This window comes from Mirounga leonina, unplaced genomic scaffold (genome assembly GCF_011800145.1).
Source record: "Mirounga leonina isolate KUSES-001 unplaced genomic scaffold, KU_Mleo_1.0 Mir_82, whole genome shotgun sequence".
NCBI classification, from domain to species: domain Eukaryota; kingdom Metazoa; phylum Chordata; class Mammalia; order Carnivora; family Phocidae; genus Mirounga; species Mirounga leonina.
This window is the reverse complement of record NW_023270825.1, coordinates 11,240,731-11,266,076: the sequence shown is the minus strand read 5'-3', so window position 1 is coordinate 11,266,076 and position 25,346 is coordinate 11,240,731. Positions and strand designations below refer to the sequence as shown.

The 25,346-nt window shown below is 54.9% G+C and overlaps 1 protein-coding gene across 2 annotated transcripts in view; it reads left to right on the top strand.

The window, feature by feature from the left end:
- RIN3 (Ras and Rab interactor 3) overlaps positions 1–25,346 on the top strand; it is a 124,549-nt gene that overhangs the window by 76,723 nt on the left and 22,480 nt on the right. For both annotated transcript variants that reach the window (XM_034993058.1, XM_034993059.1), the window contains 4 exons: positions 2,410–2,482; positions 9,159–9,250; positions 16,408–17,979; positions 19,929–20,237. In XM_034993058.1, the coding sequence (XP_034848949.1) occupies positions 2,410–2,482; positions 9,159–9,250; positions 16,408–17,979; positions 19,929–20,237 (2,046 nt within the window). The remainder of the gene's footprint in view (positions 1–2,409; positions 2,483–9,158; positions 9,251–16,407; positions 17,980–19,928; positions 20,238–25,346) is intronic.

Sequence of the window (25,346 nt, the reverse complement as noted above, 5' to 3'; positions counted from 1 at the left end):
ACCATTCATGGGATGTAGGGTTCACCCCAATCCAGTCTGACTGCACGTTCACTCGATGACCTCTGCAAAGACCCTGTTTCCAAATGAGGTCACATCATCAGTGTATGTATAGCGTGGAGGGATGTGGCAGGCGCCTGGGGCTGGGGCAGAAGAGGTCAAGTTCTAAAGAAACAAACAAGAGCTTTCATCATTGCTCATGACTTTACAGATCCGCAAGTTTAACAGTAAAAAGGTGACTGGGCCACTATGTCTAGACCCTGGGCCCTAGGCCACAAAAAGGAATGAGCTCTGGTGCCTGCACCCCATTTGCAGACCAGCAAGGGAACAGTTGGTAAACTGAGTTTAAAGGAGGTATGGCTTTACATAAAGTGCCTGGGGCACAGAAGGGGGAGTGGCTGACTTTATCTTAAAGGTTTCAGGTGTGCACTGCAAAGGTCAGAAAAGTCCCCATGGCAAGCGAAAGTGGCTTTTTTTTTTCCTTAAAGATTATTTATTTATTTATTTATTTGACAGAGACAGACTGAGAGAGGGAACACAAACAGAGGGGGAGCTGGAGAGGGAGAAGCAGGCTCCCTGCTTAGGGAGCCCGATGTGGGACTCGATCCCAGGACCCTGGGATCATGACCTGAGCCGAAGGCAGACGCTTAACGACTGAGCCACCCAGGTGCCCCGAAAGCGGCTAACTATTGAGCACGGCCTCCCAGTGTGCTAGGCTTGGCTTCCTGCATGCATCACCACTAACCCTGCCTTGAGGGATCCCACTTTATAGATGGAGCTCTCTCTACCTCTAGAGGCTACAGGATGTCTTTTTGGCCCCAGGCTCCCTTGGCCCAGTCACTTTCTTGAAAGAGTCAGTGAGGCACCAAATGCCAGCACTAGGTGGCGCTGTGGGCCGCCCCACCGCTATTCATTCGCAGAGGGTGCTAATTCCTTGAACTGATGTTTCTGACTTTTCCAAGTACCACTGGTCCTGTAATCGACGAAACTCCCTTTTAAAGTGTTTATATCTACCCTAATGGGAAACCATTACATCTTTGCCATAAATAGATGATGAATGTGAACTTCTTTTTAAAAATCATGTTAACTGGGGTGCCTGGGTGGCTCAGTCGTTAAGCGTCTGCCTTCGGCTCAGGTCCTGATCCCAGGGTCCTGGGATCAAGCCCCACATCGGGCTCCCTGCTCGGTGGGAAGCCTGCTTCTCCCTCTCCCACTCCCCCGCTTGTGTTCCCCTCTTGCTATGTATCTCTCTGTCAAAAAAAAAAAAAAAAAAAATCATGTTAACTGTTGAGCACAGTGTAGTATGTTGAAAGAAGGCAAATATAAAAATAAAGCGATTGGAACAAAACATGTTGGTTCGTGTATGCCCATCTCGCAGATCACCGATGCAGTGAAATACTGTCCTGGGCTCTGAAAGCAGAACAGCCTGCTGTCAACTAGATACAGGCGTGTTTAGGGTGGGAAAGGCTACTTCCTTCTACAGGGGGAGGAACTGAGCTCATGGTTGGAGCCTGCCTGGGACCCAGGTCCTGCCTTCCCTTCCCCCACACGGATGCGAGAAGAACCTTAGGAAATTGGAACTGAAGTGTGACACCCTCAGTTTCTCAGTGGCTCCGATGCCTAAGAGAGTTCACTGTGCGCGTCCCCAGCACAGGGAGCCTCACCTATTGGGCATATGGAACCCTGGGATGACAGGAGTCATGAGGGTGGGTGGCAGCCAAGATGGGCAGCGGACCTCAACCAAACCGCTTAGCTTCTCTGGGCCCCTTGCCCTGAGGGTCCAAAGCAGGGTGTGGTGTGGTACCATGTTCCCCTTTCAGGCACAGTCCAGCACCCTACCCCTCCAAGGAGCCATATCCACCATGGGATGAGATCTTGGGCAAATGTGTTGATCCCTCTTTGTTGTCAGAGCTGGAAAATATCGGGGTCACCCTCACTCTTGGGTTACCCATGCAGCCAAATCAAGTAAGGTTCTAATAGGCCCAAGGGTTCTTGGGTGAAGAGCCAGTGGCCCTGGGCCGGCATCCCCGCATCTCCTGGAGGCCAAGACAGATCTGGGCAACTTGCCTCCTGCTGGTCCCTCACAGCTCCTCGTCAGGCCGAGATGACCCTGATCCATTAAATGTTTAATTCTGCTTTTACAATCTGGAGTCTTCTGTGTCATTTTGCCCCAAATGATGACTGTATATTAAAGATAACACCAGCTGCTATAATAATCCCCCGGGATCTCAGTGGATTAACACCATAGAAGTTCAGTCCCCACTTCCCTTCAGTCTGATTGGCAGCCCATGTGTAGGGGGCTTTGGGATGCCAAGACCCACCATGAAGATGGCAGGCACGGCCCCCACCCGCAGAGAGCCTCCTTCTGTCTGGCAGGGACACTCATCCAAGGCTTTTGTCATCTCTCCCCAGTATTGTACCTGGAAGGCTCAGTTCTTGTGTTTGAGGACATCTTCAGACTGATTGCATTCTACTGTGTCAGTAGGTGAGTACACCTGGCCCCATGGAAGGGCATCGGGGTGCAACAGATGTTCCTGCACCCTTGGATGGGGGCGAGGGCAGGGGCCCCCAGAGGGAAAGGTGCAGCCCAGAGGATGCAGAGAGAGGGGACGGTCCCTGGCTTTGCCCTGGTAACCATGAGGGGAGGTGTGCGCTCTGAGGCGATCTTGGTCTGGCCATGCAGGGCCCCTCCCTCATCACCACCTGCCCCCCACCCCCGCTCTCACTGCCCCTCACCCCAGCTTCCAGGACAGCTGGGGACCGAGCCGACCTGACCTGCCCTGTTGCAGGCAGATGGCACTTCCTGTGGGGACAACAGGAAGGGCTGATACCCCTCAGCGGGACAGAGCCTGTGATTCTTAAGTCGCTGCTGGGTGGGGTGGGTGACTGGTCGCCACCCTCAGAGCCACTCTGTTTACTCAGAATGGTTTCAGGTCAACAGGAACGTAAAAATACACCCTGGTGCCATAATGGCTTAAACTGCAGGGCCTTGATGAGGGCTGGACGGGGTGTCTCGGGGTTCAGGGCTCCAGGCCCACGTCTTCATGCTCCAGAGAGACCCATCCTTCCTGCCGCTCAGTGAAAACCGTGCTCATCCCAGAACAGCCCTCCCACCTAGCGGGACCCTCCTGGGCTTGGACGGGCTGGAAGGGTGATGCTGGGAACAGCAGCTGCTAGCCGCTGACGCCTGTCGAGGGCTCGCAGGTACCCAGCGCTGTGCTATCCATTACCTTCATAAATCTTGCAAAAGTTCCAATTTCACAGATGAGGAAGCTGAGACTAAGAGAAGGAACTTGCTCAGGTTGTGCAGCTGGCCAATGATGGGGTAGAGATTCAAAGTACGTAAAGCTCCCAGGTCCGTGAGCTTTGCTACGACCGCCCCACTGTGTGCCTCCCACGATAATTGGATGACCTAGCATGTTCCTCCGGGCCTGCGAGGCAAAGCAGCTGAGAGGCCCCCAGGGCTGTGGTGTCCTGCGACATGCGAAGCTCTCAGGCAGACAGGCCCGTTCCTGCTCTTAGAGGTTCCTATCTCAGGAGGGGTGCCCAGCGTAGCGCTTGGCACACACCAGGTGCTTTAAATGAATAAATGAATGATGACAGGGGCGCCCGGGTGGCTCAGTCGTTAAGCGTCTGCCTTCAGCTCAGGTCATGGTCCCAGGTTCCTGGGATTGAGCCCCGCATTGGGCTCCATGCTCCGCGGGAAGCCTGCTTCTCCCTCTCCCACTCCCCCTGCTTGTGCTCCCTCTCTCGCTGTGTCTCTCTCTGTCAAATAAATAAATCTTTAAAAAAAAAAATTGAATGATGACATAATTGCAGAGCCCACAACTTGAGCTCGCTACCTAATCTCTCTGAGGCTCAACTTCCTCTTCTGTGAAATGGAAATAATACCCGTTAGACAGGTGCTGGGGAAAGAGAGGATAAAGAAGCAGCACGCTGCCCACCAGCCAGAAGGTGTCCTAGTTCCGTTTCCATGGGGGGTAGTGACTTTGTCTGTCCAGGGAGATCTGGAGCCATACTCACCAAGCTCACACCGTCACCTCCCAATCTTTCCGCCTCTGGAGGCTGTTTCTCTACGTTCCAGAGAAGCAGGTACCTGTTTGCCCGCCCTCGACTGCTCAGGGAACCCACGAGGAGATCACAGGGCACAGAGCCCATGTGTTTGGGTGTCAACATGTTATATTTGGTGTCAGTGCCAATGCCATCTGTCAGGGGTGAGGTGCCGTGGGAGGAAGAACCCCAGGCTAGGAGCTGGAGACGGTTACCTGGCTGTCAGCTGGCCTCTCCTGCCTGTGGTTACCTCACTTGTCAAAGGGATGGTAGCCAAGAAGGAACAACACAGCTCCAGAGCGCTCATTGGAGGCATGCCTCCCCCCCCCCACCCCCTACCCCCCACCCCCGGCTCAGGAAGATACAGGTCCTGCTTCAGGGTGCTCACCCTAATGCTCCAGGCTGGATGGTAGTCCGGTGTGAGGACTAGAGGGGCTTCCCAGACCAGACAGGGTCCCATAGTCGCCCAGGGAGCTGGTTAAAAATACAGACTCCTGCCCGTGCCCCCCCACCCGTGAGACTCTGATTCAGCAGCTCGGGGGTGGTGCACAGTAATAGCCCCTTAGCCGGGACACTCTTAGGGGCAAGAGTTGAGAGGACTTGCCCCCAAAGAGAGAGCAGCGGGGAGGAAGGGGGAGCAGGATGGGCCAGGGAGAGAAGCCCAGAAAGGGTGTGATTGCAGGAGGCATCCCAGCCTCAGCAGGGTCCCTGGGGGCTTTCAGGAGCATAAGAGAGACCTCGGGGTCATTAAAGCCAACGAGGCTGGGCTCTTGTACCCCCAAGCCGGCCAGCCAGCCAGCTCCCACGGCAGAGGCATTTGAGGCTCTCCCTAGGGCCAGTGGGACAGGCAGTGAGGCTCCAGCATGCCAGAACAAGCCACTGAGGCCCTCAGGAGCAAGCCCGGCTGAGGCCGGGCTGTGGGTGGGCAGAGCCGGTAAGAGGCATCCACGGTCCGGATAGGGCAGCGGCGGTGACTGCAAAAATCAGCTCTCCCTGACCCGACGTCTGTGCTGAGTCTGGCTTGGTCTGCGCTCTGCCCACCGAGTCCTTTCTAGCCCCTACCACGGCCTTGCGGGGCAGGTGTTCTCATCTGGAGACCCACTTCAGGGGCTGATGCCCCTGCCCCCAGGTTGTGCTAGGGGTTGGACACGAAGATCTTTGCAAGGGGCTTGCCGGAGGGCCTGGCATGAAGTAAGCACTCCAATAGCCATCACGTGTGTTCTTACAGACAAGGAAACTGAGGCTGGGGGTGTCTCCAGCTCGGGTCGCACAGCTAAGTTCTCAGTCGATTTGAACCCAAGCTTGTCTGGACTCCAGAGCCCCGGCTGCTTCTTCCCAACCCCCTGTACAGGCCTGGGGCTAAGAGGATGCACGTGCTGTTCCCATGCAGCCCTCCCCTTCCATGTATGGGAGGCTCTGGGCCTTCTTGTGGAAGAGGTGCCATCAGAAGCCAGGCACGGAAGGGCAGGAAGAGAACTCTAGGTAGAGGAAAGAGCACTTAGTGGCGGGAAGCTCGGGCATGGCAGCACGGGGAGAACCAGACACATGGGCAGGGATGAGAGAGGAGGCCTTGAATGCCATGCCCAGGAGCTGTGGGGACATCGTTCCTCAGCTACCATTAGCCGCACTGCTGCTCCCTGTCCGTGTGCACTGTAGCAGAGCTGCATGGTTGCAGCGGGGGATGGAATCAAGCAAGACAAGGGTAGAGGGGAGACAAGCCCGGGGCCACAGCAGCCATGCCGGCACTATGAGGAGGCCTCTGCCTCAGCAGTGGCTGGAGGAACTGAGAGGGGTGGGGACAGCCACTGCAGAGAGGAGTGGGGGAACAGAGGAGCCAGGGAGATGCTGGGGCTGCTTTCCTCAGCAACAGAGGCATGAACGCACTTGATCATTTCTTGAACACTTAGTAAGCACCAGGCACTCTACTAAGCCCCTTAGAAAGATTGTGAGGACAAATCCTCAGCACACCCAGGGGTCAGGAATTAGTAGCCTTGTGAACTGGGGGCCATTAGCCTCCGGGTGGGGTCGCTGAGCCCTCAGGGAAAGAGAGAACGAGCATTAACTAGAGAGTATCATTGGTATGTGGTGTTTTTCAATCCTGGGTAAAAGCCAATTAGTGAGTGGAGTATAACACAAAACTATATTTGGTTTGGTCTTTGTCCCCATTCCTGACACAAAGCTCCTAAAACCCCCTTGGGATTTCCTGAGTGTTGGGGGGGTTGTTAGTCATAATGAGCTACCTGAGTTAGTGCCAGAATGGACACAGGCAGGGCCCCTAGGCACCCTCGGGAGGGGCTGGTCACAGGGAGACCCGGTGTTTAGAGGGCTGGAACTTTCAGCCCCACCCACCGACCTCCCGCTGGGTGAACACATTGAGGTGCGGGGTGAAGGGGGGGGCATGGCGCACCCAGAGAGGCATGCAAACTACCTTGCCTACGCGCCTCTTCACGCTGACTCCTGAGGCGTGTCCTTTATAATAAACCGGTAGATGTAAGGAAGGTGTTCCCCTGAGTTTTGTGCACCATTCTGGCAAACAGTTAAATGTGAGGAGGGGTCCGTGGGGGAAGTAGGGGTGGGCTGGGACTTGCAGCAGGCATCTGAAGGGGGGACGGAGTCCCGAGCCTGTGGGGTCTGCACTCACTCTAGGTAGGTAGCACCAGAACTGAATGAACTTGTGGGACACCCTGTTGGTGTGCGGACGGAGAATTGACGGTTAGTGTTAGAAAACACCCTGGAGGGGGTCATAACGTCAGTCTAATGGATCATGATGGCGCTCCTTTTTTTTTTTAAGATTTTATTTATTTATTTGAGGGGGGTGGGAGCGAGAGCAAGCTTACACAGAGGGGAAGGGGCAGAGGGAGAGAATACCCAAGCAGACGCCACACTGAGCACGGAGCCCAACACGGGGCTCGATCTCACGACCCATGAGATCAGGACCTGAGCCGAAACCAAGAGTGGGATGCTTAACCGACTGAGCCATGCAGGCGCCCCATGACTGCTTTCCTTTTAAATGAAAATTTTTATTAAACTGGTAAATATCAGAATGTGTCTCATGTAACTTGGAATAAGTCTTGTTTTGTGGAATAAGTCTTGTTTTGCTAAACTCTTGCTTTAGTTATGTGTATGAGTGTGTGTGAGAGAGTGTGTATGTGTTTCTTACTGGCAGTCATGGTCAAAAAGGTTCGAAAAACACTGGCTAGAACAGAGGCCTCTAGGGAGGGGCATCTCCCACCCCGGGAGGTACACAAGCCGACTCACCAGCATGTGGGGGGGCAAATGTTAGAGCATTCATTCTTATTCCATTGGAGCAATATTCCATTTTACAAATTTCTGTTTTTGTGAATGTTTTTTAATGGACTTAATTGTCCATAACATAAGAAAAATAGAAGAATGAGAATATATTATATATATTCTCATATTCATGAGAATATATATGTATGTATGTATATGAGAATATAAATATGAGAATACACACACTCACACACACACCTGGAGAGATCCTTAATTTTTATTGTTATCGATAGCCCTTGCTTTCGGGGCTGTGATTCCCATCCCAGGCTGTGTCCATCAGGATCCCCCCGAGAGCTGGTGAAAAATATGGATTCCTGGCCCACCCCCAGACCCAACCCTGGGAACCTACGTGCATAGTTCTGGGGATCTGCATTTTTAGCAGCTCCCCCATGGGATTCTGATCCGGAATTAATTAAGTGATACAAAGGTATTGATGCCTACCGATAGGGTTGTTGCGATATAGTAATAGCTGATTACTGTATATCAGGGTGCTTGGGTGGCGCAGTCGGTTGAGTGTCCAACTCTGGATTTCAGTTCAGATTATGATCTCAGGGTCCTGGGATCGAGCCCCGAGTTGGGGCTCCCTGCTCAGCAGTCTGCTTCTCCCTCTGCCCCTCCCCGCCTAAAATAAATAAAGCTTTAAAAATGTGACATAAGGCCTGCAAACACCCAGCCCAGTACCTGGGCACATACTGGTTGCCCAGCAAACACCCCCTCCTGTGGGTACTTTCCCTTGGATCGGAAGAGGCGGCCCCTGGATGAAGTGGTGAATTGGATGATGCGGCAGGGAGCAGGGACAGATGAAATCCTTGAACATAACTGGGTCATGGAGAAGGAGGAGGTCCCTGGTGCAGCCTCAAAGGCTCTGTAGAATCTAAGTAGATGTCGTCAGAAGGGATGAGCTCCGTCCGAGGTGGGAATGAGCAAGGCACACGCACTATAGGAAAATGAGCATGCTGTCTGGGGAGGCAGCCGGGAGGCCCCTGAGGGCAAGGGAAGGGTCTAAGGGGGCAGAAGGGAGGAGCTGGCGGGAGAGGCAGAGCAGGGGCCAGGCCCGGGAAGGCGCTGGATACAGCAGTCCCGGCCGGAACCAGTCCCCAGCCAGCCCTGCAGCGGCGTCTTGACCAGCGCACGGAGCAGGTGGCGGAGGGGGTGTGGGGGATGGTCCTGGTGGCTAGGGGTGGGCAGCAGAGGAGCTGAGTGACCCTACTGCCCATGGCAACATACACAGAGACCCAGGAGCCACTGGAAACCCAGCCGGCAGGCCAGACAGCCAACCAGGTAAACTGAGGCAACACGGGACTAAATCATACCATCCTGCAAAGTTAGAGATTGAGGTAGTGGTGGCCTGAGGTGGGATGAGTGCTGAGGGCGCAGTCTGGGTCTGGGCCTGACCAGCCTGGAAGGGCCGACTGGTAGCCTTCCCTGGGGAAGTCTGACTGTGTGCTTGTCCGGGAAGTCTGACGGTGCACTCCCTGCCCGGCTCAGTGTGGAGTAGCAATGTGGAGCAGGCAGGAAGGGCCCTCTACCCAGAATGGCACCTTTAGAGGAAGCTACCTAGGGTAGCTACCTAGGCTTCCCGAGGGCCAGGAAAACCAGGGGCCAGGGAGAAGAGTCTCCCATTTCTGTGGGTCCCTCAGTGCTGGCCCAGAACTAGATCTGACTGGTTGCTCCCTCAGCCACAGGGCTCAGCCCCTCAGCCCCAGAGAAGTTTCCAGTCTGCCTGGAGACCCCAGCAGCCAGCAGGATTGCAGGGGCCAGGGAATGGACACACGGGTCCCTCTCCCCGACATGACCTCCGGCCTTTGCTGTCTCCACAGAGATTTGCTGCCCTTCACGCTAAGGCTGCCCCAGGCCATCCTTGAGGCCAGCAGCTTCACAGACCTCGAGACCATCTCCAACCTGGGCCTGGGTAAGTCCCCTCCGAGATTCAGGGGAGGGGCCAGGGCTTTAGGACGTGGGGCCTCAGGACTGCTGACCAGCAGGGGCAGCCCCTCGGGCTGAGTCCCAGCTCCTGCGGGACCACCGTCTCCCTCCCCAGGCTGCCGAGCCCCTGTAGCCCGGAGATGCTCCCAGTTTTCAAAGGGGCACGTTTTACAGCCACCCAGAAGGTCTGACGCACAGCCTCGAGGGGTCTGGAGGAACCGGGGGCCGGTCAGGGCCAGCACAGGCTGACCTAATGCAGGGCCGAGGCTCTGGGAAAGGCTGAGCGGAACCCCCAGGTCTTTGTCCGCTGACCAGAGCCGGGCACCAGCACGACCCCAGCCCTGGCTCCAGTCCCACCCTCGTCAGAAGGAAAAGCAACAGGAACATGACTGTGAACTGGATATGGGATGAGGGACGGGTTAGTAACTCACGCAGCCCCAGTGACCTCTCCCCTGAGGTCTAAAGGGGCATAATGATACTTTTGGTGCTTCGTACTTGCTTGGCATTGTCTTTGTGTCATCCTCGTGTCCCCATTTTCAATATACAAAATCACGTCTGAGCACAGCTGAGAAGCGTGTCCAGGGTGGGCCAGATCTGCGCCGAGGGCTTTCTGACACCAAGCAGGGCCTCCCCGCTGCCCCTCGGCTACACCTCACAACCTTCTCTGTTGTTTTGCAGAGGTCAGGGGCCAGTTTGAAGCCAAGTCAGCCGGGAACTTGAGATGCATGGGCTCCGTCTGGGGAGGGGTCTGGGGAGGTTTACTTCTGACGGGAGGGGTCTGTTTGCCTCAGCCCTTGGCCCCGCCATGGGGTTCAGGCAGTGTTGTGTGCTGGTCTCAGCCCATCAATGCCCGATGTTGTGGTTGGACTGGCCCTCGTGGTTCTTATGACGTTTGCAAGATGCCCTACGTTTGCAACAAGCGTCAGGAGACTTTGAAAAAATAAAGTTTTATTGCTCACACGACCTGGAAACTACACAGCCCCCCTGGGGCCTCACGGTAAGGTCGCGGGGAGAAAGCGCAAGTATAGTTCTGGAATGTGGGTGAGATCCAGAGCCGTCGGCCAAGACAGAATTCTTGAGACGCCTTTGGTGCAAAAAAGTGGTTTTATTAAAGCACGGGGACAGGATCCTTGGGCAGAAGGGGCTGCCGCACTGGGGATATGAGGAGTGACTAATCATATACTTGAGAGTTGGGGGAGGTCAGGACACAGGGAGGCGTCCCAAAGGATTTTCATATGCTAAAGTAGACTCTCAGGATCCTGGGGGCCCGGCTATTGTCAAGCTAACGTGGTTTTTCCTTCTAGTAAGGAACTAACATTAAACAGTTGGGAGTTTCCAGGAGGCATGTCACGCTCTGCCTATCTCAGGCAGTGGGCTGCAGGTCATAAAGAAATTAATTTTGTTTCCTTTCCCTTCTGCCTCAGTTTCCCACATCACTCATGGAAGGGAGAGGGAGGTTAGGGCTCCAGGAAATTGAGTCTATGGGTCTCTGGAAGTTAGGCTACTGATAGGAATGCATTTTCCTTGTAAATCAGTAAGGCATTGGTAAACTGAGGGAGACTCCTGTCCTGCAGGACTGTGATCTCGACCCGTGAACCATTTGTTTCTCCCTTCCCTTAGTCTTAGGGCAGCTGGGAGGGCCTGAGGATTGTCTCACGTATCCCACCTGGGAGTGCAGGGGTGGGAGGGGGTTGCAGGGTGTCAGCTTGTGTTTTGTCCTCAGCTGCTTTCTGCTCCCTCATCGTGCGGGCCTGGGGTTCTGCTTTTATTGGGGCTGACGGTGGGGACCTAGGGTTTCGGAGGCTCACTCTCAGTTGGTGAACTGAAAACAAGGGAGGGGAATTTAATATGCCGGAAGAGAGGAAAACAACAACAACAACAACAACAAGTGGCCCAAATGGTCAGTTAATCTAAACCTACCAAGATCTCTAAAGCAGAGGAGCTTTGGTGGAAGAAGGCAGCCTGCCGTAATCTAGTCTTGGGACTAGCAACATGTTTATTCAAGATAATGAAGGATGCCTCTTCCATCAAAGCTTAAGTCACTTGCATAACAAAAAGAAAAAAAAAACTGGGAGGGATTATACTACAGGCAGGTGTCCCTGGACTGACCTTCACCTATAGCACTGATAGGAAATACGCAAAGGCAAAGAAAATATGCCCAGGGTCCCCGGACACACTAGGCATTGTGCCCTGCGCATCTCTCATTGTTCCAGATGAGGCGTTCTCCTGACAAAGAACTGAAACCCCCTCGAACTAGCATAGATAAAAGGGGACTTCGTGAAGGGACACTGGGGAATCTCCAAGAAACAGGGCAAAAGGTCAGCCGGGCTTTGTGGGTAGCAACGGCCGCCCGCCCCCCCCACTGCCGGCCCCGCTCCCCTCCGCCCCCACCCTCCCGGCTCTAAAGCCAGCCCCACCCCACCCGCTGACCTTGCCCTTGGAATAAGTTGTGAAGCTTATGTGTCTATCAGTAGTGTCTGCAATTTACTTTTTCTGGCATTCTACTCACTTTTTACAAAACGAGCAGAATGTAATAAATATCCAAATCATTGCAAAGCCTGGGTGCTCGGGCAGGGATGATGTTGCTGAAACAGAGATATTTCTTTGCAGGGTTAGCACCATGTGATAACCCAGAGGGGTTGCTCATGGCTCATGAGCGGACCTCAGAAGGTCCAGATTTGGCCCTGGGGAGCCAGTGTTCCAGGGGGCACTCTATAGAGGTATCATCTTGGGGCCATAAAACTAACACAGGGAGCAATCCAGCACGAAATTACATGCAGTTAGTTGATTCTAAGTGCAAGAGGAACGTAGAGAAAGCGATGGTAAATAAGGGTTAGATTTGCAGAGGGTCTCAGATGCATTGGAGGTATATATACGCTTAATATGTTTAAAACATGTTTGGAGAAAGCACCTGTTCTGCAGCTGTAGCCAGTTTGCATGGAATTTGCTTTTTCCTTTACATTCTACAATGAGAATTTTCCTAGTTATTAAACACCCACCGACAACCCAAGTGTGAATGACAACTCAAGGGTCCAACTGCCCGTCCTTGGGATGCCACAAAAATACATGTTCACTAAACTCATTGGACTTTCAAGCTGTTTCCATGGCATCTGGAATACTTGGCTGCATTTACTCATCCCCTCTCTGTCCCTTCCGCTAACCCGGGGCTCCCCAAGCGTGAAACCTTCATCACCTTGGCCCTCCGAGCCCACAGCCTAGTACCTGGCCCGGCCCTGGCCCTCAAGGATTGTAGGAGCGGACACCCGGCAAGAGGCATCCCCGGCCGAGTTGCAGGACGCTGCCGGGCCAGTGACACGTCCGCCTCGGTCTGGGGACAGCGCAGAGGCAGGGAAGACACGGCTGCTCTGGGCGTCTCCGGCAGCTGAGCCGAGGCTTGGCGTGATGCCCGTGGGCCCGGGCGTCCCCCGCTTTGCCAACCACTAGCATTGCATGACTGGGTTCCGCTTCTCCCCTGGCCTTGGCATACTGCAGGCTGCAGAGAAAGTTACCTACTTCCCCTTTTTTTTTTTTAAGCATAAAGGCCCGCACTGCCACTGTGGTTCCCTGACAGGTCCCCAGATCCTAGGATGCAGCTCCTCGGTCCCAGCTTCCCCCACCCCTCAGAGTGGCATTGGCTTTGAGGCTGTGCCTGCCAGAACATAACCACCAGGCTTATCTTAGGGGCCGGGGAGCAGTTCCTAGTCACCCAGGCCCCGGGCCATTGCTCTGAACCCCATTGTTTGTGCTGGTCCTGCCAGAAGCCACATGCAAGCGATGGAAAACGTGTTCTTTTTCTTTTCTGTACATGATGGCCCCACCTTGCTATCCTGAGGCAGGCTGTGGGGCTGGCTGGAGCTCCTCGGCCCTCTTTTTGCCCTCCTCCTCCCATTTTTTTGTCTCTTCTTGCCTGTAGCCATCCTTCCCTGGTTCAGGTCATACCCACGTTACCATCAAAATGACCCTTGCCTAAGTGTCCCTGCTCAGAACTCCACCTGACTGTCCACTCTGGTGAAGCTCATGCACTTGTGTGAGCCAAGGGGCTGAGCTCCTGCTCTGGGCCAGAATGCCTTAGGTTCTGCAAATACTTAGATGAATGAAGCATTGTTGTGCCTTATGGAAGCTCACAGCCTGGAAGGGGTGGGAGGGAGTCAGACAAAACCCAAGAATTCCAGTCCCAGGGCTAGTCACGTGGGTCAGGGTGTGCCCCAGAGCTGGGGGAACTCAGAGGAGTATACGGGAGGTCTGAATGTGTCAGCAAGGCTCCACCAAACGGTAACATTTGACCTGGGTTGTGAGAGATAGTAAGAGTTTGCCAGGTCGAGAGGGTAGGAAAAGGAGTCTAAGCAGAGGGAACAGCATTAGCCGTAAGGTGGAACAGCCCCATGACATGTTCAGGAAGGAATGAGTAGGTAACTACTCAGTAGGTGAAGCTGGAAAAGATGTGCAGGACCAGATCCCACAGGCCTCGAATGCCAGGCTAAAAGGTTGGCAGTGATTTGACTCTGAACAAAGAGCAACCAAGGGTCTACTCTGTGCGCAGCATCACGAGGAGGAGACTGGATGGGGGTGTGGGCAGGCTAAGGCCAGGGTCTAAGTGAGCAATGAGAATGTCCAGGCGTAGGTGGGCAGTTCCTCTCATCATCTGCCCCATGACTTCATCTTTACCCTAAAGAAGGTTTTAAGAGAACTTGGAGATGAGCATCAGGGGCCTCGGCTCACACATGGGGCTGCTGCCAGTCCACCTTTGAGTCAGACTGGCTTCTCCTTGCTGGGAATACTTCCAAGGAGACAACTTGGTACTGGTCCTGTGTAGACAGGGCACATGGTGCTTCAGGTGCTTACTCCTTGGGCCCAGAACATCTGTGTGCTTGGTGTGAAGCACCTGGGAGAGTGGATCAGTCATGGAGAGGTCAGTAGCTGCCCCAGAGAGCAAAGTGCAGGGCCCGGACAATCTGAAAAACAGTCTGCTCTGGACGTGAGAGAGCCCAGAGGCTCCCCTCCCACGCCAGGCTCTGCACGTCCACAAGCAGGGGCTGTGAGGCACGCAGAGCTTTGCGAATTTGGAACAGTTCACGTGAAAGTTTGTCATCCTTGTTACTATGGAAACAACTGGCCAGCTGCCCCAGGCTGCCCCACACAGGGGCTCTGCCCAGGACAGGGCTGAACGGTGGCCCCACTCTCCTTCCCTGGAGGGGCACACACTGCGGAGTGGGGGAGGGGATGCACACACTCACTTTCAGTCAGTGTCCCAGCAGCCCCGTCGTCCTGGATTACACCCCGCTCCCCGTGACTGAAGTTGCCACCCCTGGCCAGCAAGGTGGAAAAGGCCCCCATCTCTGGGGGTCGACCATCTTGTGATGTTCCCTTTCTTTCAACGTCTAGAGCCTATGGTGTTCTTACAACATCCCCAGTTCTGGGGCGCACACCACGCTGTCACTCCGACCCTGGGAAAGCAACTCGGATGGGAAGTGTTGCAAGTTCCTATGAAGGAAGACACAGAACCTGGGGGCTGAGCACACAGGTTTTAGAACCGGGTTCAAATCCCGGTTCCTCCACTCGCCAACCTGTGACCTTGGGCAGGTTGTTTAATCTGTCTGGGTCTCTAATCTTCATGTCCTCTGGGGACAATACTAGGATTTACACCAAAGGCCTGTGGTCAGGGGTCGATGAGATGACCCACGTAAAGCAAGTTGCCCACACAGTCAGAATCCAATGCGTGTTTGTTCCTGACGTTATTTTTGGCAGTTTTCTTAGTGACGAATCCCTCCCAGAAGTAAGGAGCTCAGGATGAGAGGCTGGAGGCCTGGCCCCATGGTTAACAAGGGACTCTGCACTATCAGTCTCTAAAATTAACAAGCTGAGGAGACTGGTGTCCCTGCTGCTCTCTAGGAGGAACTGCTGGAGTGAGCCCAGGGTGGCCTATACACCATCTAAAATGATTCACAAGGGCGCCTGGGTGGCTCAGTCGGTTAAGCATCTGCCTTCGGCTCAGGTCATGATCCCAGGGTCCTGGGATCGAGTCCTGCGTTGGGCTCCTTGCACGGCAGGGAGCCTACTTCTCCCTCTCCCTCTGCCAACCACTCTGCCTACTTGTGATCTCTCTCTCTGTCAAATAAATAAATACAATCTTTAAAAAAGAAAAAGAAAAAAGAAATGATTCGCAAAAACTTTTCGCCCTCTTTGGAGGATCCTGAGCTGCCATCAGCTCCTCAATAGTATTTGGTACCCAGAGGTCAGGAGCTCAAGAATTCCTGAGCTAGCCAACGACCTGTGCCCTTTCAGCTGGAATGTCCCATGGCCCTTACCCAGAACAAGCCTGGCACTGACCAAGCTTGTCTGGAGAGGGACAGGCCTGCATTGGTGGTCACAGCCGTGGGCTGTCTGTGAGGGATGGGTCAGGAGAAAGGTCTGTGCTAGAACCGAGAGCCAACAGTGCAGGGTCCTCCTACCCCACTTTCTGACCCACCCCCCTTTACCACACACACACACACACACACACACGGGAGGCATGGGACATTTGCCTGTTTTAACATAGAGATTGACAGTCCAGGGCATTCTGCAGTGGGGCTGGTGTTCCCCATTTGGATGGTCAGGCCTGAGCTCACCGGCCACATGCATACTTCGTTCCTCCCGCACACAGCCACCGTGGTGGCCAAAACAGGTCCAAAGCACCTTTCCCTGTGGGGATCCCCATTCTAGAGATGACCAGAGACGGAGGCCTGGAAAGGTCAAGTCACCTGCCCCAGGGCACCCAGCCGATCAGCAGCAGAACCCCTTGCCTTCTGTCCCCCCAACACGTGACTGCCAGCCCCCCCAAGCCATCGGTGCCCTCCTGATGAGCTCTCATGTGCCAAGGGGCAGAGCTAGAGCTGACCCTGTCACCACGGGTCCCAGCCCCACCCCCGCAGAGCCCCAGACGATCAAACGGGGCTTCCCCTCTCCAGGCAGGAAGTGGTGGGAGAGGTTTAAAGCAGCCTGAGAGGGGAAATAACCCTCAGAGCAGTGAAGCAAACGCTGGTCACAGCCCTGCCCCCACCCCCCCCCCAAACACCCCCCCCCCCCCCCCCCCCCCCACCCTGCCGGGCAGGCAGCAGGGAACCTGGTTTGGGGACTGATCAGCCTCTTCCTCTCTTGTCTCTACAGGCTTCTGGGACTCCTCACTGAACCCCCGGCGAGGTGGTGGGAGCCCCACGGAGCCCCCAAGAGACCCAGCCCCGGGAGCACCCCCAGCCTCCAGCCTCAGGTCCAGCGCCCATTACGAGAACTGCTCGTGTGAAATTGAGCTGTCCATAGGAAATGACCGCCTGTGGTTTGTGAATCCAATTTTCATCGAGGACTGTGGCGGCAGTGCACTGCCTGCCGACCAGCCACCCCCTGGAAGCTGCCCCTCGCGCCTGCTGCCTCCCACCTCCTTTGCTACCTCACCCACCTCCAAGTGGGCCCCTCGCCGCCCAGCACCCCCTCCCCCGGCACCCCTGCTCCAACCCTCTGGCCCGCTCCGGCCTCCTCCACCCCCCTCTCCTGTTCTGGCCTGTCCTTTGCCCAGTACCCGCCCAGTGGCTGCTCCCCTGCCTCCAGAGGTCCTTCCTCCCACACCCCTGGTGTCCGCCCCCCGTCTAGCACCCCATGCCCCAGGCCCCCCCGACCATCCAAGCCAGCCACCCATGGCAGCCTGTGAGAGGCTTTCACAGCCCACAGGCCTGGGCCCCCTCAGGGAGGAAGAGATGAAGTCAGGGGCATTTCCTGGCCCCTTGCCACAGACCCCTGCCCCTCCAGTCCCAGGGAAGAAGAACTTCCCTGCTGCTCCTCCCAGACGCCGCATCTCTGAGAAGGTCTCCCTGGAGGACCAGAGCGCAGGGAAAGTGGACAGGGGGATGGCCGCAGAGGGGGACCAGCTAGGTCTTTCCAGGGCATCCCCGCTCAGCCTGCCTCCCCAGGGGACCTCAGACAGTCCTGGGGACAGGCCTCAGAGGACAACAGAACAAGGTCAGGAAGCAGCGGCCAAAGCCAGTGAGCCGGGCAGCCTGCCAGAGCCGCCGAGGAAGATCCGACAACCCCCAATCCCGCCCCCCAGGAGGAAACGGATCTCCCAACAGCTGGCCTCAGGCCTTCCAAGCCCCTTGGAGAGCACCGAGTCGTCCACGAAGGAGGGAGCCCCCGAGAAACCCACGCCCGGTCCACCCAGAGAAGGCCAGAGCCCTGCCTCCCAAGCCAGGCCCCAGAGCCCGCACGCCCCGTCCAGCACCCGGCCCCAGAGCACGGCAGAGTTCAAGGGCTCCCTGGCCTCCCTCTCGGACAGCTTGGGAGTGCCCGCCTCGGCCACAGACCAGGACTCCTACTCAACCAGCAGCACAGAAGAGGAGCTGGAACAGCTGAGCGGCCCTGGGGGGAAGAAGAAGTCCTCGGTGATCCTGGGCAAGGCGCGCCACCGTCTGAGCTTCGTGAGCTTCACCAATGTCTTCCACGCGCTCCTCTCCAACAACCGCAAGCTGTCCAAGAGGGTGGTGGAACTGGCGCAGGACAAGGCCTCGTACTTCGGCAACCTGGTGCAGGACTACAAGGTGTACAGTTTGGAGATGATGGTGCGCCAGACCTCCAGCACAGAGATGCTGCAGGAGATCCGCACCATGATGACCCAGCTCAAGAGCTACCTGCTGCAGAGCACCGAGCTCAAGGCCCTGGTGGACCCTGCCCTGCACACCGAGGACGAGCTGGGTCAGTCTGGGGCCCGGGGGGGAGGGGGGAGGGGCTGGGAGTGGGCAGGAGGGAGGGGTGATTTCCAGAAGTGGAAATCCCCCTTTCCCACGAACTGAACCCCTCTGCTGTGCGGCCACTTACTTCCAAGTTCGTCCCTGGGCCAGTTAGATGGTGGAGGAACCTCAACCCCAGGCGAGGCCGGCCGGACCTCCCCGACCCCTCCTGCCCAGGATGCTACTGATTCCATTAGGGAGACACTTCGCAGGGAGCAATTAGAGGTAAAAGAAGTACCAACCACCGTGCGTGGTTGCGGAGGGCCGGAGCGGTCTCTGCAGCTCCTGGGGCTCTCAGAGATGCAGGCCCCCCGGAGGGCACAGGCTGCAGCCCCCTCCCTTTGGAGATGAGGAAACAGGACCTGTCAGGGGGAAGGACTTGGCCAAGGTCACGGAGCCAGAGGCACTGGGGACACTAACCACGAGTCCCTGCCTTCGGGTCGCCGCACCTCTCGCTGCAGAGGCTCTGAGGGCAGTGGGGTCAGGCTATGGGCCTGGAAGGATGGGTGGGGGTGGGCTGAGGCAGACGAGGGCATCCACATGTCCTCCTGTTGCAGAGGCTGGAGAAACCAAGGGGAAGAAGGAGGCGGTAGGATGAGGACCTGGGACAGGGAGGGCCGGCACCAAACCCGGACGTGGGCCAAGCCCAGGCCTGCGTGGCAGGGGAACGTTATCTGGATCTCTACTGAGACTCAACCACGGGAGCATGGGCCTCCCCTTACCCCCCCAGGGATAGGGCAGCGCAGGTGTCCCTATAGGGACAGCACTTGTGCCCTGCCCTGGGGATGGAATAGAGCCAAAAACACTTCCCAAGAACATTTCCCTACTGTCAACCAAAGTGGACAAGTATCACCATGGTGTCAGGTAGACATGGTTTCACATTCTTGTTCATGCCCACCTAGCTGAGGCCCACACCATCAGAGCCTGAGTTAGTCCATCTGTAGAGTGGGGATAATGGCATGTGGGTTGCAGAGTTGCTGTGTGATTGAAGCCGACTAAATCCCGTTCCACTAGCCGATCGGGATGCCTCTCAGATAAGATGACATTTGAACAACGAAGGAAGAGGTCATGTATATAGCTGTGGAGTGACTTCTCTAGGCAACGGGAATAGCAGGTGCAAAGGCCCTGCGGCAGGAACAGAGCAGCAAGGAGGCCAGGGTGGCTGGAGCAGCATGAACACAGGGGAGCAGGCAAGGTGATAAGTGAAAACAGACTACAAGGGGGGGCCTTATAAGCCATGGGGAAGACTCTGGCTTCTACTGTGCATGAGATGGGAGCCACTGGAGAATTCTGGGCACATTGGATTATGAATGTCATGGTCAAACATGCCATAACAGGATTATGCTGGTTGGGGTGCTGAGAATAGATGAAAAGGGGCCAGGGCAAGAGACCTCTCATATAACTCAAGGAAAAGATGATGGCAGCCCAGGTCAAGGTGGTGGCCGTGGAAGTGGTGAGAAGGCAGATTGTGGATATACTGTATTCTTGAGCCTCGAGGCAAGTGGATTTGAGAATTCAGAGAGAGACATCAAGAATCATTCTACCAAACATTTACTGGGCACCCGGGCCCTGCATGTACAACTGTGCAGGTTGTATACTGCACAAACACCATGTAAATAGTGCCCTTTGAAGTTATGCATTGGTAGGCAGCCCTGTGAGGCTTTCATCAGTTCCAGGCCCTGTGAAAAGCATTAGGATGCAATGTTTCAGTCCCAGAGGGCTCCTGTACCCGTGTCTTTGTGCGTGGCTTTCTGCTGAATGTACTGCAGGGCCTCCTGTGTCAGAACTACGAGGTGTAGCTACTGGGGCACTGAGTATATCCTTCCGGGGACCGGGAGATGGGGACAACCACACTGTTGGACACCGAAGCTGGGTGCCTGGGTTCCTCACCCTCCCACTCTTGCCGCCCTACAGAAGCCATTGTGGAGTCGGCCTTGTACAAGTGTGTGTTAAAGCCCTTGAAAGAAGCCATCAATTCATGCCTGCATGAGATCCACAGCAAGGATGGCTCGCTGCAGCAGCTCAAGGAGAACCAGCTGGTGATCCTGGCCACCACCACCACGGACCTGGGTGTGACTACCAGCGTGCCGGAGGTGCCCGTCATGGAGAAGATCCTGCAGAAGTTTACCAGCATGCACAAGGCCTACTCGCCCGAGAAGAAGATCGCCATCCTGCTCAAGACCTGTAAGCTCATCTACGACTCCATGGCCCTCGGCAACCCAGGTAGGCGGGCAGCCGGAGGAGGCTGGGCTAGGGGCTCTCTCTAGGAACAGCAATATCGAATGGGCCTATGACCCCTCCCCAGCAAGGACTCCGGAGCCCTTGGAAGGCACTAGAGAAGGCTTTCCAGGTTCCGAGGCCTGTTGGGGCAGGACGGGGCATGGTGGGGTGGAATTCCTGCGCACCTCTCTGGGGTTACCTGGGGATCAGGTGAAGGGCCGTGATTAGCTTCCACACTGGAGGAAGGCCAAGCACATTGCGCGGTCGTGTTGATTCGGAGAAGGTTCTCTATTAGTGTCTGAGGGCTGGTGTAATAAAGTACCCCAAAGCAGGTGTTTGGAACAACACACATCGATAGTCTGACACTTCTGGAGGCTGGAAGTGGGAGATCAAGGTGTCACAGGGTCATAATCCCTCAGACGGCTCGAGGGAAGGCCTCTCTCCCAGCTTCTGGGAGTTCCTTGGCTTGTGGCAACACCAGGGCATTCTCCCTGTGTGTGTCTGTGTCCAAACTTCCCCATTTTTTGAGGCCATCAGGTATATTGAATTAGGAACCCCCTCCCTACTTCAGTATGACCTCATCTTAACTGATAACATCTGCAATGACCCTATTTCCAAATAAGGTCACATTCCCAGGCACCGAGGGTTCGGACTTCAACTTATGAATTTCAGAGGCAAACACTTCAACGCGTAACAGCCACTCCAGCTCCGGTCAAATCTGTCCGCATTTATTGTTGCTCCCCTGTAGGTGTGGCAGTGATGCTGATCCGGGCAGGCACGCCTGAGCTTGTCTGCGCCTGAGCTTGCCTGGGCTGGCTCGCGGGGCCGCGGCCGGAGGGGCTTATTTGGAGGCAGGCTGGGCTAGGAGGGCCTTGCTCGTATGTTGGGTGGTTGCCTGGCAGTTGACTGGCCAGGAATGCGGGCTACGGGGCCACATGTTTCTCTTTCTCCAGCAGGTTAGCCTGGGCCTGTACCCATGGTTGGGGTCCAAGAGGGCAAGTGAAGCCCGGAAGGCCTCCTCAGGCCTGGGTTTGACTTGGCACAATGACACTCGGACATATTTCACTGGCGTTTTTACTCACAAGACCAGCCCAGATTCAAGGGGCAAGGAACTAACCTTGCTTGATGGGAAGAGCTGCGAATTAACATCGCAAGGGGCACCGATGTAGGGAAGGGAATCACTGGGACCGTTGATAATCCATTTACCACAGGGCTCCTCTAGGCAGACAAGAACAGGCCTGACTGCCCCATGGTGCACACCTTAGTGAACAGAATGGTGGCTGGATTTCATGCCCCGATCACCTCTTCCGCCGGATGCCCTTGTTTGGTGAGCAACCTGTGTGACTGTACATGGCAGCGATGGTAATGGAGAGTGGAAGGATTGTGACGTCTGTTGCCACACAGACTTGGGTTTCAGTTCCTGATCTATCACTATCTGTGTGACCTCGAATGATTTACTTAACCCCTTAAAGGTCAGTTTCCTCACCTAAAGAAGCTGTTTACAAAGGGGACAGTCAGACCCCTAATGGTTCAGAAGCCATACTAGTCACTTGTGAGTATTAGAAGCAACGTATGTAAAACGTCAACCTCAATGCAAGTACATGGCAGGCCCAACCAATGCTGGCTGTTTTAGGCAAGGGATTCTGTCCATCTGACCTGGAGAAGAGCAGGCCCGTCTGACCATAGGCCAGGAAAAAGCAATTGAGGGATGGTGCAAGGCCCCCTCCCCCAGGAAAGCTCCCTCACAGGCCTGGTACTGGCCACAGTTCCAGGTTGGAGTCACTCTTTTGGGTTAAGCTGACCTGCATCCGATTGCAGTCTTAGAAGGAGCATTGTTCCCTGAAAGCAGATCCCATGTTAAGTTAGAACTTCCCAATCACCGTTTAGCAGAATGTTGGAAATGGATTGGGAGAGAGAGCCTTGTAGGGGAGATGGGGTGGGGAAGTGGAGATTTCGTTATCATGGGGCAGATGTAAGGCTTTGTGACCTAGGGTCTTATGCCATCTGGACCCCAGAGAGCCGTCCAGCATGTGAACTCCACTGCCAAGTATATTCCTTAAAAACCCCTAAGAAAGTAAGATGAGGGGCCTCAAGCAGCCTGCAGAACCCCAAGCTCTTACGACACACTCAGTCCCAGGGGTGTGGAGCCCTGGGGCAACATCCGGCATGCCTCCCAGCAGCAGCGGGAAGCTCAAGGTTAAGACACTATGGTGGTGTGGCAAAGGGCTGGCCAGGACCTTTCCAGACCTTCTGAGAGCGAGAGGCAAGCCAGATCTGCAGCAGCTGGGTGGGGGGAGCTCGGGACGTCCTGCACAGTGCGGTGAGGGAGCAGCTAGATCGAGCCAGACAAGAGACAGAACCCCGAGAGACCCTTTGCTGCAAGCAGCCTCAGAGAGACATCAAACGGGCTGGCCGGGGACCTCAGAGGGATGTGGAAGGGAAAGATCCAGGTTTCCTTCCCAGCTATGTGACTGTATTCTGGTTACTTAGGTGCGGGGAGCCTCAGTTTCCCCCTTAAATGGGCACAGCCATGCCCACCTTATGGAGCTATTGTGAGATTTAATTGAGTCTGCAAATTTGCATCTAGCCCAGCGGCTGGTACTTAATCTGGACACTTACCTTCCCTATCTGAACTTCTAACTGGGGGAATCTTTTCTTCTGGGGCCATGCCGGGCCAAGGGCTCCACGGACCCTGAGGCATTATCACGGAGACAGTTTGGGGCCTAAAAGGACAATTCCATTCTCAGTAAGTCCTAGTTTACTCAGAAGCCTTGGGCTTCATGCAATTCTTTTTTTTTTTTTTTTTTTAATTTATTTGTTTGAGAGAGAGAGGGATAGAGATTGTGTGTGTGAGTGAGGGCAGGGGCAAAGGGAAAAGGAGAGAGAATCTCAAGCAGACTCCACACTGAGCACAGAGCCCAACACGGGGCTTGATCCCAGGACCGTAAACCAAAACCAGGAGTCAAGATGCTTAACCGACTGAGCCACCCAGGCGCCCCTGCAGTTCTTTTAAACACCCAGTCCCTTGGCAGTGACTTCAAACACCATGATTCTTGCTGATGGTGAATTGACTTATTAAAAACTTAGCAGAAAGCAGGGAATAGGGGAGGGAATGGCTCATTTTGAGGGAGAGGAAAGGAAGGCAAGGCAGTCCTAGAGCGGATGTGCACAAGCGAAGACCAGGAAAGAACAGAGATGAACAAGGGGGCTCCGTTTCCCTGTCCTTGCAGGAGGGAGGGAGGCTGGACTCTCTCTGCTGATTCAGAAGGCAGCCCAGAAATTCAGGCTGGGGCCAGGGCTCAGTGGGAAGATTCCCCACTGGGAACAGATGGGTGTCTCATCAAGGGACACTGTGTTCCCCTCCCACTGCTGGGGGAGCACTGGACTGTGAGTCCAAGGGCTTCCCATCTCACCGCTGCCATGAGCAGGCTGGGGATGCCCAACTCGGAGCCTCAACTTCTTCACCTGTGAGGAAGCAGCTTTGGCCAAGAAGAGCAGGGGCCTTGGGGCTCCTTCACAGACCGGGGCTTGAACCTCAGCTTCAGTGCTGTAGCCTTGGACATGAATCTCACGGGCCTCCGCAGGTGTGTAAAATGGGGATAAGACCTGCTCATCAGGAGGTGCGAGAGCACATAGAAAACATCTGGTCGGTGGAGGCCCCCAGGAGGTGTGAATCTCCTCCACCTTGGTTTTCTCAAAATGGGCCTGGGAATGCCTCTCAGGGATGTTTCGAGGATCAGATGCAACCAAAATGTGTGTGAGTGTCTAACATGTGAGCATGCGGGATCGGCTGCCTCCCCACCACTCAGCGGTTTCCATGCTGGGTTCCCAGAGGTACCCCTGGGGCCACCATAGGGACACAACACAGGCTGGGCCACACCCCTGCCTGTCCCTGTTTGACACATGGAATTCCACATGGGATTTTGTTTGAAATAACCCATTCTGCTGCTAAATATTTTAGCTTTTAATTAATTAATTGAGGGAGGGGGTAGGGAGGGGCATAGGCAGTGGGAGAGAGAGAGAGAATCTAAAGCAGGCACCACACCCAGCGTGGAACCCAGCACAGGGCTCCATCTCACGACCCCGAGATCACGACCAGAGCCGAAACTAAGAGTTGGATGCTTAACCGACGGAGCCACCCAGGCGTGCCCGTAAATGAATATTTTAGCTTTTAAACCTTCCATTTAGAAATAATTTCAGACTTCACAAACTTGAAGAATAGAAATACTGCATTAAAATAGGAACATCTACATACCCTATGTGGATTGCTAATATCTTGTTTCATTTGCTTTATCATTTACACACTCTGTGCATACATAATGTTTTTTTCCTGAATTGTCTGAGGGTGCGTGACATGCATCTGGGTTCTTTACCCCTAAACACTTTTCTAAGAATAGGGATATTCTCTTGCATAACCACAGGAACGTTGTCCACTTGGTAAGTTGACGTTGATACGATATTTTTACCCAAGCCGCCATCTGTATTCCAGGCTGTCACTGGAGATAATAAGGGTCTTGCTGGTGTTTTCCTCCTCCCGTTCGAGAAACAGGCGTGGGTCAGGTGTTGCAATTAGTTGTCAGGTGTCTTTTACTTCCTTTAATCTGAAACATTTCCACGGCTTTTTTTTTTTTTTTTTGAAGATTTTATTTATTTATTTGACAGAGAGAGACAGCGAGAGAGGGAACACAAGCAGAGGGGGTGGGAGAGGGAGAAGCAGGCTCCCCGCAGAGCAGGGAGCCTGATGCGGGGCTCAATCCCAGGACCCTGGGACCGTGACCTGAGCCGAAGGCAGACACTTCACGACTGAGCCCCCCAGGCGCCCGCATGGCTTTTGTTTTTTATGACGTTGCTATCTTGAAGGAATACAGGTTTCCCTCCCCACCGCCCACCTTTGGTTCTTTTTGATGAAAGTTCCTCATTTTGTGTTTGTCAGATGTTTCCGTGTGATTAGTTTGAGGTTATGCATTTTCAGCCCGATCCCGACTGACTCTTAAATTCTCTCCTGACTTTGACGTTCGGCGATCTCAGGGCCAGGTCCTCTACCCCAGGCCTTCAGCTCACACCTCCCTTCTGCCAGACGCTTCCAGTGACTTGCTGCTCAAAGTGTGGTCC